Consider the following 17,082-nt stretch of genomic DNA (forward strand, 5'->3'; position numbering starts at 1 on the left):
TGTGTACATTGAGTAATTATTTGAGGATTACCATCACCTCACACCATACAGATATGTGGCCCCTGTCAAAATCCCACAGGGCCCGTGTGACCCTCTACCACACGCATGCTCTCAGATGAGCGAATCGTGTGTGTTCTCAGATAGAGACGAGTGTGAGTGAGTGTGACCTTCATGCTGAGCTCCAGCGTTGATTTCTGATTTAGTGTCAATCCGCTGCGCTTGTCATGCCAGGCGAGGTGCTTTCCACAAGGTAATAGAAAAACTCAAGGGCAGAGAGAGAGAAAGAAAGAGAGTGAGAGAGAGAGAGAGTGGGGAAAGGAGTCAGGAGTAAAAGAGGGATGTGTAACTATCTAAACAGTGAAAGAAGAAACAACCGAAATATTAAAACACAAAATGAACTAATAGGGGCTATAGTGAGAAAAAGAGACAGAGAGAGAGAAACTGTAGGCCTAAAACAATATTGTCGCAATTCTTCAAGTCTGTGAAAACCAAGCTAAAGTCTTTTTTTGTGAGAACATTGTGTGAAAATATAACCTTGATATCTTTAATATTGACTGAGAGCATGTCAAAGATTGAAATCAATAATTGAAATCAAACTTTGATGCTCATAATCTCATCATTAGATCATAAGTATACATAATTCATGCAAATAGGTTTAAATTCTAACAAATCAGCAAAAAAATGACTGTAAGTTTGAAATATATATATATATATTTAACATAAAGTGCATAAGAGACAGCACACTTACACCCTAAAATGCTTGGTTGTTTGGTCAAATATGGACAAACCCAACCATTGGTTTGAATTAACCTATGCCAGGTTGTTTCATCCCAAAATACTGGCTTGTTTTAACCCATTCACGTCTAGGTTAATTCAAACCAGGTTTGTCTATATTTGACCAAACCATGCATGGGTTGAAAGGACCCAGCATTTTTAGAGTTTAAGGCTAATATTATGAACACTTGAAGGTGCCAAATAATATAATCGTTTTGTGTTTGCATATGAAACGCAATGAAATGGTTATGCCAGACATGAACAATAAATAACATTTATTCACTCGATGAAATCAATAATCTAAAACACAAAGATGGCAAAACAGAAAGCAGAAAGATCAGCCTGGTCTGCTCTTCTCTCGCTTGGCCTTCCATCGGGCAGAGGAGAATAGATGGTTATTCTAAAAGGTGCTGATTTCAGCTATAAACTGTAGGGGAATGTTCAATAGAGGTTCCTCATACAGAAGCAGAGTAGAGTAGACAAACCCATTTATGTGCAACACACAACCTTGTCCCCCTGTATCACTGAAACACTAAATTCTGCTTTACACACACACACACACACACACACACACACACACACACACACACACACACACACACACACACACACATACATTCAAATATACCATGCAAAAACAAATACACAAAAGCACATTGACAGCCATTTTGTGAGTCTGTAAAATTTCTCATTGAATTTCTCAAGGAACGTTGTTTGAAAAAAATTACAGTGCTATTTGTTCTTTGAGAAAATATCTGAATATTACACTCTTAAAAAGAAAGGTGCTTCATGATGCATTGGAAGAACATGTTCTGTCTAAATGTTTTTAAAGCACCATCTGAAGAACCTTTCTGTTTCACAAAAGGTTCTTTAATGTGCAAAAGGCTAAAAATGGATGAAAATGGTTCTTTAAAGAACCTTTCACTGGTTCTTTAAGGAAACATTTAGGTGTGAAGACCCTTTTAAGCACCTTTACTGTAATTTTAAAGGGGACATTTCACAATACTTTTTTAAGAGGTTAAATAAATATTTGGTGTCCCCAGAGCATGTATGTGTATGTATGTATGTAAGTTCTAGCTACAAATGTAATAGATAATTTATTTAACATGATAAAATTACCACTTTGTAGATGTGAGCAGAAATGTGACGTTTTGGGGAGTGTCCTTTAAAATGCAGCTGATCTCTGCACTAAATGGCCGTGCTTTGGTTGGATAGTGCAGATTGGGGCGGTATTATCCCCTTCTGACATCACAAGGGGAGCCGTATTTCGTTGACCTACATGTTTGCAGAGAATGGTTTACCAAAACTAGTTACTGGGTTGTTATTTTTCACATTTTCTAGGTTGACAGAAGCACTGGGGACCCAATTATAGCACTTAAACAAGTTAGATTTTCACTATGTGTCCCCTTTAATAGTGTAGTGCCTTAAAGGGATAGTTCACCCAAAAATGAAAATTCTGTCATCATTTACTCATTTTAATGTTGTTACAAATCTGTATAAATGTCTTTGTCTTGATGACCACAAAGGAAGATATTTGGAGTAATGTTTGTAACCAAACTGATCATGAGCCCCATTTACTTCCATAATAGAATGCTATAGAAGTGAATGGGGCTCATGATTGGTTTGGTTACAAACATTCCTACAAATATCTTCCTGTGTGGTCATCAGAACAAAGAAATATATACAGGTTTGTAACAACATGAAAGTGCGTAAATGAAGACATAAGTTTCATTTTTGGGTGAACTATCCCTTTAACACCGGTCTTATTCAAACTTTAGGGGTTTAGTGAAGTGTGTAATATTTCTGCTATACAGTGCATGTGAAACACAACATTCAAACACTGATTAACACGCATTTTTATTTGCTGTTAGAGTGATCACATGACACTTACTTCATTGCGCCGTAATTATTGTTTTGACAAGGCGCGCAGACATTAATGAATAACATGGCTGTGCGTTTTTAGCCCGGCTTGCACATCACAGATTTTATGTCTTCGAGAAGGAACCACAAATAGTGGAACTGTCATAAACATGTCGGAAATGTTATTCGTTTTATGAGTCTGTTTTTGTGTCCAAACAACTGTGATTAAACTGGGATACAAAAATGGCAGTCTTTCTTCTCATCACCATCGTAAATCAATAACTAACACGTGGCAGGTTTAAATGCCACAACATAGTAGTAAAATATAATTTTTTATCACTCAAAATATTAAACATAAGTAATTCAATAAAAATGACAGTAAAGAAAATAATAAGGCAAAAAACATAATATTTATTTAGAAATGTTTTCAGAAAACTAACGTAACCGTCTTTGAAATATTTTTGCTACATTGTTATGGAAGACAAATGTCTTATTTATTATCTATATATTAAATTTTGAATATTTATTTTGAATATTTGTAGACTTGCATACAGTAGCCGCATATTTTCTAATTGTTGGGTTTATGTTAGGGATAACCCAGAGCTGCATCTCTCTCTCTCTCTCTCTCTCTCTCTCTCTCTCTCTCTCTCTCTCTCTCTCTCTCTCTCTCTCTCTCTCTCTCTCTCTAAATTTGTTTCTCACTCAATTGCATGCCTTTAGTCTGACACACAAAAAAACACACACGCACGCACACACACACACACACACATTCACACACTTTTACACACCAATTTTTAGGCCCAGAAAATTAATGAGTTCTCATTCATAACCCAGACAGAGAGAGCTATATTCACCCTCGGATGCTTTATTGACTGATTTCATTTATTTGCAGGAGATGAATTGGAGGTAAGCAGGCGGCCTCCCCGCCACATTCTCCGCTTCGCTCGCTCGCGCACTGCATTGTGGGAGAAATGATGCGAGGCGCGGCGGGTCAGCGTTCGCCTCTCTCGTCAGCGTGTGACAAATTAGCTAACGAGGAACGGCCTTCGCATTTCCACAAACTAATTAACCCGCCAGGTACTGAGACAAATTATAATATTTATGTAATATCATCTCGCATCTGTTTGCAAGGTGCACATCCGCACGTATCACCTGATCTCTCTTTTAGATACACGCGCGCAAAACAACCCGCGTTTCAGTATTTCACGTTTAATCAAACGGTGCTTCTATTTCATCAACATTGTTTTTGATTTCACAACACTCATATCGCCATGCCCATTATTGGTTGGTTGTAAAGCCCTGGTGATATGTTGAATCATGCATCGTTTAGCTTACAGTCTTTTACATTTTGAGAATCCTATAAATGCTCTTATCTGCCTATTTGTGATTCATTTTATATATAAGTAATCCAGTTTAATTTGAACTCATCAATAGTGACGCTAAAATGCTATAGTGTTTCCATTCAATTAACCTTTTTTTTTTTGTATTTATTTATTTATTTATTTATTTTGTGGTAAAAGTGTAGTAACCATGTTTTTTGGTGTATTGATTACTAGCAAAACAATGGTTATTTTCTGGTAACCATACTTTGGTTCACTGGCTCGTAATCAAAGGGGAACCATTTTAGGTGCTCCATAGCACCTTTAGCACCTGTGTAGAACCATATTGTGCTCTGTAGAACCTTAAGTGGTGCTATAACACCCCGTATGGTTCTTCAAAGGTGCTATAGAGCACTAAAAATGGTTCCCCTATTATTACGAGCTTTTAGTACTATTTAGCACCAATTTAGAGTGCATGGTTTTAATAATCATGTATTTTTTTCTTTTTTGTATTTAACTGTAGAAAAACCATGGTTAATATTCGTGAGGATTTTGAAAGATGTCATAGTAAAAATTTAAGTATCTTATGGTATGTACAAGAGTTTATCAATTCACTATAAAATACAGAATAGGCCTACTCAAAAGTGTATAATTACTATAATGTGTTTACACTCTAAATGCTGGTTGTTTCAACCCATAGTTGGGTCAAATATAAACATTTTCTAGGTAAATATGCCAACTGTTGGATTTGTCCATATGGGTTAAAAACAACCCAGCATTTTTAAGAGTAGCCTATACTATAGTATACTACAGTAACTTTTATGTGGGACTTAAAAGTCCTGTTGTTGAATATTTATCATACATAATTTTCAAACATAAAAAAATTAATAATAATATTTTGCTACCTTATCCAGTTTCCCAAACTCAATGTATGATGCCAATATGCTTGTAATAATACACTGATATGAAGCACTAATGTAGCTATGCTACAGAAAACAAACTTGCACATAATCTAATCTGTTAATTTCGATTTTCTTATAGGATATGCTATTTCATAGCCACATGAATATAGGCTACTAAAAATAGCATGTTGGTCCTTTAATGGATCATATTGTTATTGTATTTTCGCGTTATGAATGTGTTAATTATGAAATCATTAAAGAGTATTTGTACAACGGTCATTACACCGTATAAATAATTGCGGTATTATTGCAATGGTTTGGAGGACAGTGATGGCACGCTCTTGATATTGTATTTGGCTGAGTCCTGATCTCTCATCTGTGAGGTCATAATGCCAATAGCTCCATAGCCAATCAAAAAGAGAGAGGGAGAGAGCATCAATGTAACCCTTGCAGCATCTGCAAACGACTTATTAGAGCACAATCAAAAATGAATGTATAAAACTATATAAATAAAGTTTCCCGACTTTTCGTATGTAGAATTTTTAAATAAGCACATTTTAGTGTTATTAAAATAATAACGTTCATATAACTAGAATCAACGAAAGCTGTTCACAGCTCTAAAAACACAATATTTCCAAAAACAAGAAGGGTACAAGGTGTCAATAATGACATATTGAAAATGATTTTATTCGTTAATTTACATTCAATCGTTATAAACATGTTCAGCAAACAAAACAGCCGTTAAGAAGATCAAACATTTAAGAAATTTATATTGGTATAAGCACATACAGTAACTCAGAACATATCACAAACTGACCGAATGAGAACAAGTTAAGAATGCTTTATCTACACAAAACATCCTATTTAACAGCATATAACAAAGTCATACTTTTTCTTTTAAATGATATTTCCCCGTTGTTGTTTACCTTTGTCGGAACATGCAGTCAAGTTTCTTAATTCTTTTTGAGATATTTTCCTTTCCTCCACCTTCTTTCACAGTCTGAAATTTTGAACGATTTCTTCCATAATGATAATAATAATAATAGTAGTAATACTAAAATGAGAGAGAGAGATAAAACTTTACTCCCAGAATCCGGCATCAGTGCACCGTCGCTCGTCTGGTTGTCAAAGACCAAATGCAAACGGATATGAACGAATACATCGCAAGTGGACAGTTCATTTTCATCTGTCCCGGATGACATTTGCGTCAAATTTGGCAAAAAAATTGTTAATAAATAAAAATAAATACTAAATAAATAGGACATAAATAAATAAATAATTACATTCACGTTTGCTAAATTCAATGGATGACAATTTTTTCAGCCTATAATTCTCCAGATTTTATTTCCATCAGGTGCGCACAGTTCATGAACTCGTTTACTAGATGACAGTCGTATCCTTAGTTTTCCTAGTGCGTCACTTGGTGATCAGAAGTGAAGATTGAACGAGGAACAGTAGAAGAATAGCACATCAAAATATTAGGTGAAACTCATGGATACTGTATGCTCGAGCGCTTTGCGGCGCAGCGACGCGATGCTCGTCCCTCTCCAGACGTCAGTGTCCGGGGAGCTACAAAGCTGGGGCGAGCCGGTCACATTGGTTGGGCCGGACAGCGAGGCGGGCACCATACCGGGGAAGGTGGGTTGGTAGAGGTGGGACTGAAGCCCAGAACCATTAGAGGACATGGAGGACATAGAGGACATGTTGGACAGGCTCATGGAGTTGGGTGGCGGTCCGGCGCCCAGGCTGCATTGGGAGAGAGACTGTGCCATGGCTTGTTGTCGGCCTAGGGCTGGCGGTAACTGCAGCTGGGAGACTCCTGGCATTCCAGCCGCCGCCCAGCGGGTGTCATTAGCGTGGAAAGAGCACAAGCTGTCGCCCATGGCTGCTGCGGCCGCCGCGGCGGAGGGAAACTGCGATAGGCCATGGTGAGTGGGCAGCAATGTGCCCGGTGCGCGAAACACGTTGGTGGTCTTCTTGCGCTTCTTCCACTTGGCGCGTCTGTTCTGAAACCAGACCTGCAAGAATATGCAAGAAAGGAGAGAATTAGTCAACAAGCTCTCCAAATGCAGTGTAAATTCCACAAGACACACATGTAAATACGCGCACTCTTGCTATAACCATGGTAGGGTAAAATATGGACAAACGCAACTGTTCGTTAAAAAAAGTCAATATTTGAAAAAGAACTCAGCATTTTTTAGGTGTGCGAGATTGGTGACGTCCAAATCTAGCAAAATTATCAAATAAATCACATTTGACACAATGAACTGTTTTAAGTTGTAATAATATGAATGCGTGATGATCCATTTGCGTCATACTATGCCTCTGGTAACCTATTTTATGGTTGACTTCTAGTTATGCGTAATGGTGATGTGACCAAGTAAAATCTGCCACACAACAAATTTCTATAATATTGTTTCTTTTTAAATGGTAATAATTGCTAAATAATAATCTACACTTAACACTCCCGACAAATTTTAAATATTTCTGATAGGCCTACATTTAATTTGTTTGTGCTATGGTATTGGTATTACATCCAAATTAAGTACACTTATGATTTTTTCTTTCTTCCTTTTATATTCGTTGTGTTATATTATAGGAATTTTTATTGTAGGGTTCGTTTGTTTTTGCTTTTCTCTCTGAGAAATATCACATCATTCCAAAATGACGCTATAAATGCTATGGAATCATAATATTTAGACTATCCATTATTGCGTCCTCGATTTTACAACACCAGAGCATAAAAAGGCCGCTCGAGCCCTGTGCGGTAAATGGCGCGCGCGGTGTTTATTTCCTGGGGTCCTTCAGGTTTATAGAGATCTCAGCCGAGCTCAAAATGATTAACGAGCAGATTTTGGCCGAACGAAAAGAGGTGAAAAAAAATGTAGAGGGGTTCATATTAGATCCCCGAATCCCACTCCACGCAGCCAGCCGTGAAATCCGGCCTCAAATGCATTACACTTCAGGGGTTAAAAGAAAATGCAATTTCTCATACCATTAAAAAAAGACACAGAGCACCGTCCCATTAAGATGTGCACACTGACAGACCTATTTCACAAGACTGGAAAACATTCATGCAATGCGCCAGCTAAAAGAAAAAGGCCAATGCGTTATTTCAGATTATAGCGGATCACTGCGCGGTCATCGTTTCGTTAATTTATTTTTTATGTAAATAAAATAGTTGAGGCAGAATATGCAGCCGTGCTTAGATAGGCCTGCTAATTATGGTGGTTATTATTTTACACATAACCGGCTCATCAGCGTGCCTTTTGCATCGAGCTTAATACGCCTGCTACGTTATAAATAATCCTGAAATTGGTTGATAATAATGGTCTTGGTTTTATTGCCCTATCAACTCAAAAAGCTATACATATATAATGAGTCGCTATACATCAGACGTTAAAAGAGAGAGAGCGCGCGCTGGAATTCCGTGCGAGCCCGATGCGCTCTACATTTGTCTCGCGGGTTCATTTAACGCGCGCCGCATTTGCTGCTGACCACCAATCACAGGAGCAGGACGAGCCATAATCTTATAAAAGTGATTAAGAAATCTGTCTGCTTCGGTGACTGAGATAACAATAATGAGGCTGTAAAAGGAAGATGACCCAAGCTGTAAAATGATCATGAGATTCGCCCTATGTTTTAAATGGTTGGACTTTACAGTTTAAAAAGGCAAGAACATGTTACTTTCAGAAATCTAAAATAATTTATACACAAAAAACAAATACAAAATCAAATGGAAATAAAAGAAACAATACAAAACAAAAACAGACAAATTAAGTTTACACATTTATGGGACAATAAGGAACTGATATATCGACACATTATAAAATATTCTAAGTACATTTTAAGTATCATTTGATGAATCAAATTAGTCAAATTATTAATTTTAATTGGACTAAATATAAAGTGAATATGTGTTTATTCAAAACCAATACGAAATGCGGACATTCTCTTGTTGTAAAAGTGTTTACATTAAATATCAAATCGAATTTGTAACACTTTCTGGAATATCGATTTTTGTACGTCTTATTTGCACATTTGATCTATTTCTGTATTTTGTGTCTGACACATATGAGCGCAAAAACAAAATTACTGTTAGAGCTCTTTTTTGAGGAAAACGGAGAACGATTGTTCTCCAAACAACATGTTTTACTCCACCGTTTATCTTGTATTTATATATTCTGGTCCTTGGATATGATCCATTTAAAAAAAATAATGCAACATTTATATTGATATTTGATTAAAAAACATGGCTAAGCGTTGTTAACATTTAGTTACAATGATTATCCTACTGTTTATATGACTTTATGGATTAAATTTATTTATTTGAAATTCGATTTTAAATAAATTGCCTACCTAAATTTTCACCTTACAATTGTCTGAGAAAATAGTAATTTGTCTATTTGAATTAATTACTAATTTCACTTCGATATTTTATAAAAAAATTATATAGTAAATATAACGCTTTTTTAACAAGTTTATTGCACCCTACAGTAACCGGATGCCAGACATCACTTTCTATTCTACACTTAAATAGTTAGACATAGGTTATTACCGAAATATTAATATAAAATAAACATTCATTGATAAATTTCCACATGACTCACCTGCACGCGTGATTCCGTCAGACCGATCCGTAGTGCGAGCTCTTCGCGCATGAAGATGTCCGGATAGTGGGTTTTGGCGAAGCTGCGTTCCAGCTCGTTAAGCTGGGCCGGAGTAAAGCGAGTCCGGTGGCGTTTTTGTTTCTGAGACTGCTGCCCACCAGACTGGGTGGGATTCTGTTGTTGCTGCTGTTGCTTCTCTTGTTCCTTACTGTTCACCGCTACACCCGACGGATTGGATCCAGCATTGTTGATATCGTCTCCGGGGAGAAGGGTGGCCCCTTCCACGGCATCGTTGCCTTGGGCGAGTTCTCCTGGGTGGCCCGGGTCACCGCCACCGCCGCCTAGCCTGCATTTCAAAGCTTCCCTGTGACCTAAAAGCTCCGCCGCCGCATCCTTCATCCCTGAAATACAGAGCATTGGTCAAACTGAGTGTGTTTCCAAACTAACAATAACCATTGCTGCAAGAGAGAAAAGTGTTACAACAGAATAAACAAACATTTTCTTTTAGAAATAAGACAGCGAACACTAATCACACTATAGCTGATAAAACATCCACCAAATCTGTCTTTAGTATTAAGCTACTATTTGTCATGTCATTACATCCATCAAGAGCTAATACTGTTAAAAATGTTATTCCTGGCGTGCTGAAAACAGAAACACACAACAGACTATCATCTTTTAAAACACTTAATTCCATTTGATTCCCCTCAATATCTTGGAAAACGCCTAAATCAAATTACTGTTTAATATAATAATAATGATTACTTTTCCAATGAATTAGTTCGCTTAAATCGAATTAAGATAAAATAAGAGACAAATTGTCAATTTTCTCTGGTTGATTTAGATGAGAAGAGTACTCCAGCTTACAGTAGAGTTGCAGACCGGAGTTTGGCGTTGATAACTCACCGAGGCGAGCATCCAGCAGGTCGGCGTGCGAAAGCATCGCGCACCGCTCCAGGGCAAAATGCTTTTCCAAAAAAATCTCTATGACTTTAAACTATTTAAAAAATATATATGGCCTAAATGAAAGCAAATTCGGTTTGTGGTTAAAAAGGAGGTTCCTTGCATTATAATGTCCTTTAGAGAAACGGGGAGGCGCTTAATAGTTGAATGAACCCATGAGCTCCTTCAAATAAGAACCAATCAGCGTTGAAGCCTGGAGGTGTCAGATGCGCGAAGCGTCACATTCCAGCCATTCGATGCCCTCCCAAGTTCATTTCTCCTCGTTTTTGATCCCGGCCCCCAAATTATAACCTTTAAAATGACCTGATTTAATATCATTTGAAAAGCTCTTGCAGAAACTCGCTCAGAATTGGTTTAATTGACCGTGCTCACAGAATTATTTTGAGGTCTCTGATTATTTAAAGGGGGAACTCTGAATTAAACTATTGTTATTTAAACATGTCATCCTTATCAAAGCCATATGGTTCGTTAATGGCTTCCCAAAAGTTTATTACTGAACTCCCACATCACGCTGACTCGATAAATAAACCGTGCTCTCGTTACCATTATTATTATTATTTGATTACGCACCACAAACTAAATAACTGGTTGGCTTTTTATAGACTCGATTATATTTTTAAAAAAAACTGCATGCTTCTAAATAGCCCGATCGTGTTTTAATTACAAAGTTTCCCCTTTGTTACGGACTCCCAGCTCCGAGATTTTCCACTTTTGTCATTTAATCGTTAGTGATAACCGCGGATAATTTCACGTTTCCTCGCGAAAAGTTCCGGCCTTCGCGTCGCGCCATGTTCAACTCTCGCCTTTTAGAGACGAAGTGAACCTCTTCTAATGTTTCTAGTATCCCGGGGCAGCCAACAACAAAGTTTAGATTAGCCATATATCTCAAACCAGGGTAATTTTCAACATCATTAGGCTTTTATGTAATTAGTGCCAAATCTATAAGCTTTTTATTACGATTATTAGCAAGATCAGTATAAATTAGGGCTGATTCAGTAGTGTTTAGGCCAGACTGTCACGGCGGGAGGAACTTGGAGTAAATGATATGTGAGCAAATTAGGTGCATAATTCGGTGGAAAGTGAGATTCAGAAATGCGCTTCGCCAAGGCTGATACGCGCAGGCACAGGGATACCCCCACGCGAGGGGGAGTGAGAACTTACGCACCAAAATAGACACATTTACACTTTAAACACTCTACACTGACAAAGTGTATTCGTTGCATTGATTTTTCATCCGATTGCCCCAATTTAAGTTGATTTATTTCATGCAAAGAAATAACACTGATCTGCTAGTGTAGCCCAATAAATGAACCCGCATTTACACCAATTAACACGATGGCTTTTGTCACACATGCAGTCGAAAAAAAATACAAAACAACCAGCGCAAACAGACTCTAAGCAGATGTCAGTGGGACGGTTTAAAGAACTCCTTTATTTGCAAGAGTGAATAGTGTCCTTTCACTGCGCACAAAGGACGCGTCCGAGCGAGAAACTTGGGCATTTTTTAAGTCTTTTCTTTTATGTGCGTGTCCTAGACCCAGCTTTCAGGAGCCTGGTGATAAGTACGAGAGTGTTCGCCTCCAAACGCCGGGTCAGATGCGACTCCTGGCTCGCCGGGGAAATGTATACGGCTTGCTGGAAATGAGGATAGGAAGAGAATGTGGATTCAATTTGGAAACAATTGTTCTTCCGCTGCGTTTTGATATCTGAAATGTCAGAGAAGGCGAACGAAGCACCGGGCGCGTAATGGAAGATTTCGGGTTTGTGTTCATCTCACACTTTATTTTTTGGGTAGGAAATTGCCTGTTCTGTGTATGGGCTTTTTGAGTTTGGCTGTAGACATGGCTATCAGTGGCATGAATATAAACAGAACACGATTCTTTTTTTTGCCGTAGTTTGATCTACGCTAGGGTTGATGTTTAATATTTATAGAAAAACTGTGCACATGCATAATCATAAATCTTAGGTTTATTATCGATGATTACATTGGTATTTTTGCTCGGGAAGAAAAATAGCAACAACGAATGCATAATCTCGCGTTATGGCGACTCCAAACAATAACGATCGTTTAAAATCATTACATTGTTTGTTCTTAGCCGGTGACTCTGAAACACAGTTAGCGCGTGATTGATAGCGCGCTTCATTTTACGACTTTTCAATAGCTCGATCCTTTTATAGCTGTACAAACAGAAGTGAATCACTCTTCAGGAGGCACACGGTCATATTTAACGGGCTAAAAGTGCGACAGACGCCTAACGACGCTTTCAGGGGACATATAAATGAAGGGCTGCCCTGCAGTGATGGTACTACTTCATAAAATATGAACAAATTCTGTGCAAGCTGTGACCCTCAATTAAAATTCATACATCAACTTATCGTTTGGCTTTGTCTTTATTCGGCATGATTTGTCGGTGCCTCGGATCAAGTGATTTTTTTCCCCCTAATAAATAAGTTTTAGATTGTTGCACACAAACGGAGCAAGGGTAGAAAACTGTCTGGTTGGAAATACATTGGCCTGCTCTAATGCAATTCATTTCGTCTGTTTACCTCGTACAAAATGTACAGATTGAATTTCTCTACACCAATACCCGGCCTGCTGCCAGCAAGGGGATTTCAAGCTTTATTTGTGAAACACAAAGCGAAGCAAAACATTTTATTAAATGCATTTGAGGGGGGATACACAACTGTTTCTTGACCTCTCTTGCAATGAAAAAGAAAAAAAAAACTTTCTGGGTCCTTTGGGCTGCAAGAAAAAGTGGTGATCAAGAATAAACCATAGCCTACTATACAAACCAAAACAGCACCCATATACTAATAAAAGCCACAAATACAATATTTAAAAAATACATAATAATAAAAAAGTTAAACTAGTATAAACCAGTAATATTGCAACAAATGTTTGCTGAATTGTATTAACCTAATTATTGCAACTGAAATGAGAAATGCAATCACTACCAATGTACAAACAATTAGGCTATAGTAAAAAAATATTTTATTATATTAAATAAATAAATATATATTTATTCATCTAAAGTAATTCAGAATTTTATAATTACCACTGTTTTCATTTTTATATCAAAATGTGCTTTATTTAAAACACAATTTTAGCAAAACGTAAGTCCGCTTAGACATAATGGTGCATATAAGAAATCTCACATTTTTAGTCTTGAAAGGCAAACACTTTAAAATACTTACATTTACTAGTTTAGTTTTGGATAGCAAAAGTTTAACATTAGTCGTATTGAGTGTGTACACATGAGAGAGAGAGAGAGAGAGAGAGCAAGAGAGAGAGCAAGAGAGAGAGAAAGAGCGAGAGAGAGCTGTGGTAATTTGGGAGGTGATTCAGAAGCAAAGCTGAGTTTCTCTCTCTCTCTCTCTCTCTCTCCACATAGCGATAACAAGCTCGCATCAATCTTACACTGCATATAAATAAAAATAGACAAACAAACAAACTTGCGCCCTGCAAGTTAATGCGGCGCATCTGAGTGGAAAGTAGACATTTTCACGCGCTCTGGAGATGAGGAGTGACTTTTAATAAAATCACAAGAAAAACAAATGTAATTCTGAACGCGGACTGCAGCTGAGAGGATTCTGCTCCCTCACTTTCTATTCTTTAGTGATTTTCAACGAGAATTTTGTCAACCCGTCACCATCTCATGGCCTTCACTTCCACCACTTTATAGGTCCCACACGGTACACTAAAGTCACATAGTGCGGGACAGATTACATAGTGGATCATTTTATCTGACACCGTTTCAACCAACCCAACCCATACTGGTTTAAAATAACGCCTTAAGCTCCACGTATTTTTAGAAAATACAAATATTTTACATTTAGTTAATATTAAGTTAATATATTTTCTTTAAGGATGTCCTCAAGAGCTTATTAAATTTAAATAAAGCAGTTTTGTCCCTAAAAGCTGATTGGGTTATAGATATTAGGGCTACAAGTAATTTTACACAGTCTTTTCATATCTAAATAGGCTATTATTTTCTATTAATTCTATCAATCTTCTTAATTATTATTATAACCACAGATTACGAATTATGCCATCGTTATAATACCTACAAAATATGTGATTTATTTATTTTCCTATTGATGAACTCGCCATAAGTGTGGTTTGGTCAGATTTACACACGCATACTTACACATTTAACTAATAATACTGTTCCTAAATAAAGCTTATTTAAACAAAAGGTATATATATGTTTTACATATATTGGCCATATGCAAATATTTAAAAGTACTTTAAGGCACTAGTTTAATTAAACAGGCTACTTCTGGACCATTCTTACCCTTTTGTTGGTGTCCCTAAAAGGAGGTTTTGCAATATTAACATCTTGAATTTTTTTCAGCAATGTTGCCACTAAACTGTGGTTAGATTGCAAACACACAGGTTTGTTATACTATTATAGTGAGGTTATTTAATAGACTGTTTTCGTAGGCTACCAAACGATTTATTTTCTTATCTCAGCACGAGCCGCATACAAAAGGGTTGAAATTACGTATCTAAAATCTACTCAAAAGTTAGTTTTCTATTGTTCACGATCATTTTATGAGTTATTTTTGACCTTACAAGTACAGCACAGACAGAGCTGAGAGAGAATAAGCCCCTCATTCCCCCTCGAGCTCCACACCGGAATGTGATCACGCGCCGTATATATTCACTCAATTAGAGATTTCTAAAGAGAAAATCGATCGTCCATCTGCAGAAATGCCAGTTTAACAAATTAGATTCTTGTTTCGTGTAGGTGATGCGGTGACAGTCGGGGGGATTAAAGGTAATAAGTTGTTGTGTTTTAGCTGTAAGGAGGGGTGTAGATGAAGAACCCCCCCCATCTATCAGGTTCCCGGTTCCTCTGGTCGCGCGAACAGGTAGGTAGTGCGCGCGCCCACCGCCGCATCTCATGCTCCAATTAGAGGCGCTGCCCTCCGAACGGACTCGATTAGACCGTGATTTATCCGAAAGAAATATAATTATGGCTCCAAATAAAATAATCAGCATTGAAGAGCGATTTCCTTAACGAGATGGAGCGGTTGGGTGTCACGGAGTGGCGGCGCCTCATTAGCGTTATAATGAGGCTTCGGGGTGAACCCGATAATTATCGAAATCTGTAGAATGAAGACCGAGCCGAATGGAAACCGAATTCATCTGCTGCTTCGGCTTTCAAAAAAACTCCTCAGTTTTGAATCACGCGCCTCAACTCCAACAGGCTGACCTATATAGAGGCCCGGATAAAGTCAAAAGATATTGAGGAACAAATGGGATTCGAGCATAATTTGACATAGTTAATAATAATAAATAAATGAAAATATTCAATTATTTACCAGAGTAAGCAAATAAACCAAATTGAAAGAGGACAATAAAAATCTTAAGTTACTTGGAACCCAATTGATTGCATTATAGGCCCAGATATATTAAATTAAATTATCAAATTTTAAAATCAGGGCAAATGTAGGTTACTTAAACATTTTATATGACTTGTCAGAATATATTTAGCTATTATTTAACATGATATGGGTCGGTATAAGATTCTGACGGTATGATAACCACTAGCAAAAATACCACGATTTCACGGTGTTGCGGTACTGCCATTGCAACGCTAAAATATGTTATTTTCAAATGCCAGGTAAAACAAAACCTTTAAATTATAATATGCTTTAAAAAAACATATATTTTCGCAATGTACATTAAATGTAAACATCAAATCAATCACATGACTTAATGACTTTTGTATAAACACAGCTCATACCTTGGAGACGTATCACAGAACATTTTAGTGGTTTTGAAACCTTGACTGTTTAAAACCTCGGTATACCTTGAATCTGGTAACCGGCCCATGACTACTTGCATCTGTGGTTAAAGGGCATATGCACACCTGACCAGGTTAAAGCAATCAGTAAAGCTGTCACTAAAGATCAAAATAGTTTGTCAAACCCCAAACTTTTAAATGCAATGACATCAAAGTTTACTTTTTGGGCCTATTGTAAATATTTCCCTTGGTGGCTGTTTGGCCTTATAAAGAGTTTCATAAATATGTGATACTAAAATGCATTTTTATAAAGCAATCATCAAACGAGAGAATTCTTGTAAAATAATGTTGCATTGTACACTGCCTGTGTGATTAAAACGCAATGCACTCAAATAAGCAGAAACCACAGCAGGATCCAACATGAGAGCACACAAGCAGACCAGCTTTGTGCTTGCATGAGTGAATCTGGCCAGTGGAGGTCACTGTCTTTTAAGAAGAGTTGGAAATATTCTCATATATCATATATTAGCTCTGCCTCCTTTTCACTCCATCTCCTTCTGTATGCGGAAAAGCAAAACTTGCTAATATAAATGAAAAATGTCCAGATTTATATTCTGTATTAATTACAGCAGTGTTATGGAAAGGCCCGAAATATACATCTTGAGCGAGGGCCTGCATTTTAGATAGTAATTTCTCCATGTTCTTATAAGGTTTCTTAACCATTATGCACGCCCACATCTGATCTGTCACGATTTGATGTGTTCCCAGCATGAGATCCTTTAATATAATAATGATTTATACTGTAATAGCCCGGAAATAAAGTGACATCAATATTTAATAATATAAAAGAGTTCAATATTCAGTATTAACAATGTATAAAGTCAATAATGAAATAGTAGGG

At 37.2% G+C, this 17,082-nt stretch overlaps 1 protein-coding gene across 2 annotated transcripts; it reads right to left on the reverse strand.

The window, feature by feature from the left end:
* Positions 1-5,514: 5,514 nt before the first annotated feature.
* On the reverse strand, positions 5,515-11,309 carry otpa (orthopedia homeobox a). 2 transcript variants are annotated; one of them, XM_055181140.2, is made up of 3 exons: positions 10,372-11,309; positions 9,466-9,866; positions 5,515-6,873 (listed from the first exon to the last, which is right to left on the reverse strand). In XM_055181140.2, the coding sequence occupies exons 1-3, from the start codon at positions 10,406-10,408 to the stop codon at positions 6,334-6,336; spliced, it is 978 nt and encodes a 325-aa protein (XP_055037115.1). In that variant the 5' UTR covers positions 10,409-11,309; the 3' UTR covers positions 5,515-6,333. The 2 variants fall into 2 exon arrangements, with proteins under 2 accessions (XP_055037115.1, XP_055037114.1); XM_055181139.2 differs by having other exon boundaries at positions 10,333-11,309.
* Positions 11,310-17,082: the final 5,773 nt, after the last annotated feature.

Source organism: Misgurnus anguillicaudatus, chromosome 9 (genome assembly GCF_027580225.2).
Source record: "Misgurnus anguillicaudatus chromosome 9, ASM2758022v2, whole genome shotgun sequence".
Classification (NCBI taxonomy): Eukaryota; Metazoa; Chordata; class Actinopteri; order Cypriniformes; family Cobitidae; genus Misgurnus; species Misgurnus anguillicaudatus.

Excerpts from the sequence above, each read along its gene's own strand:
- otpa (XM_055181139.2), bottom strand. The coding sequence starts at position 10,408 with ATGCTTTCGCACGCCGACCTGCTGGATGCTCGCCTCGGTGAGTTATCA. Across the intron at positions 9,867-10,332 it reads CTCCGGTCTGCAACTCTACT|GGATGAAGGATGCGGCGGCG; the intron begins GTAAGCTGGAGT and ends TCTGTATTTCAG. Across the intron at positions 6,874-9,465 it reads TGACGGAATCACGCGTGCAG|GTCTGGTTTCAGAACAGACG; the intron begins GTGAGTCATGTG and ends ATATTCTTGCAG.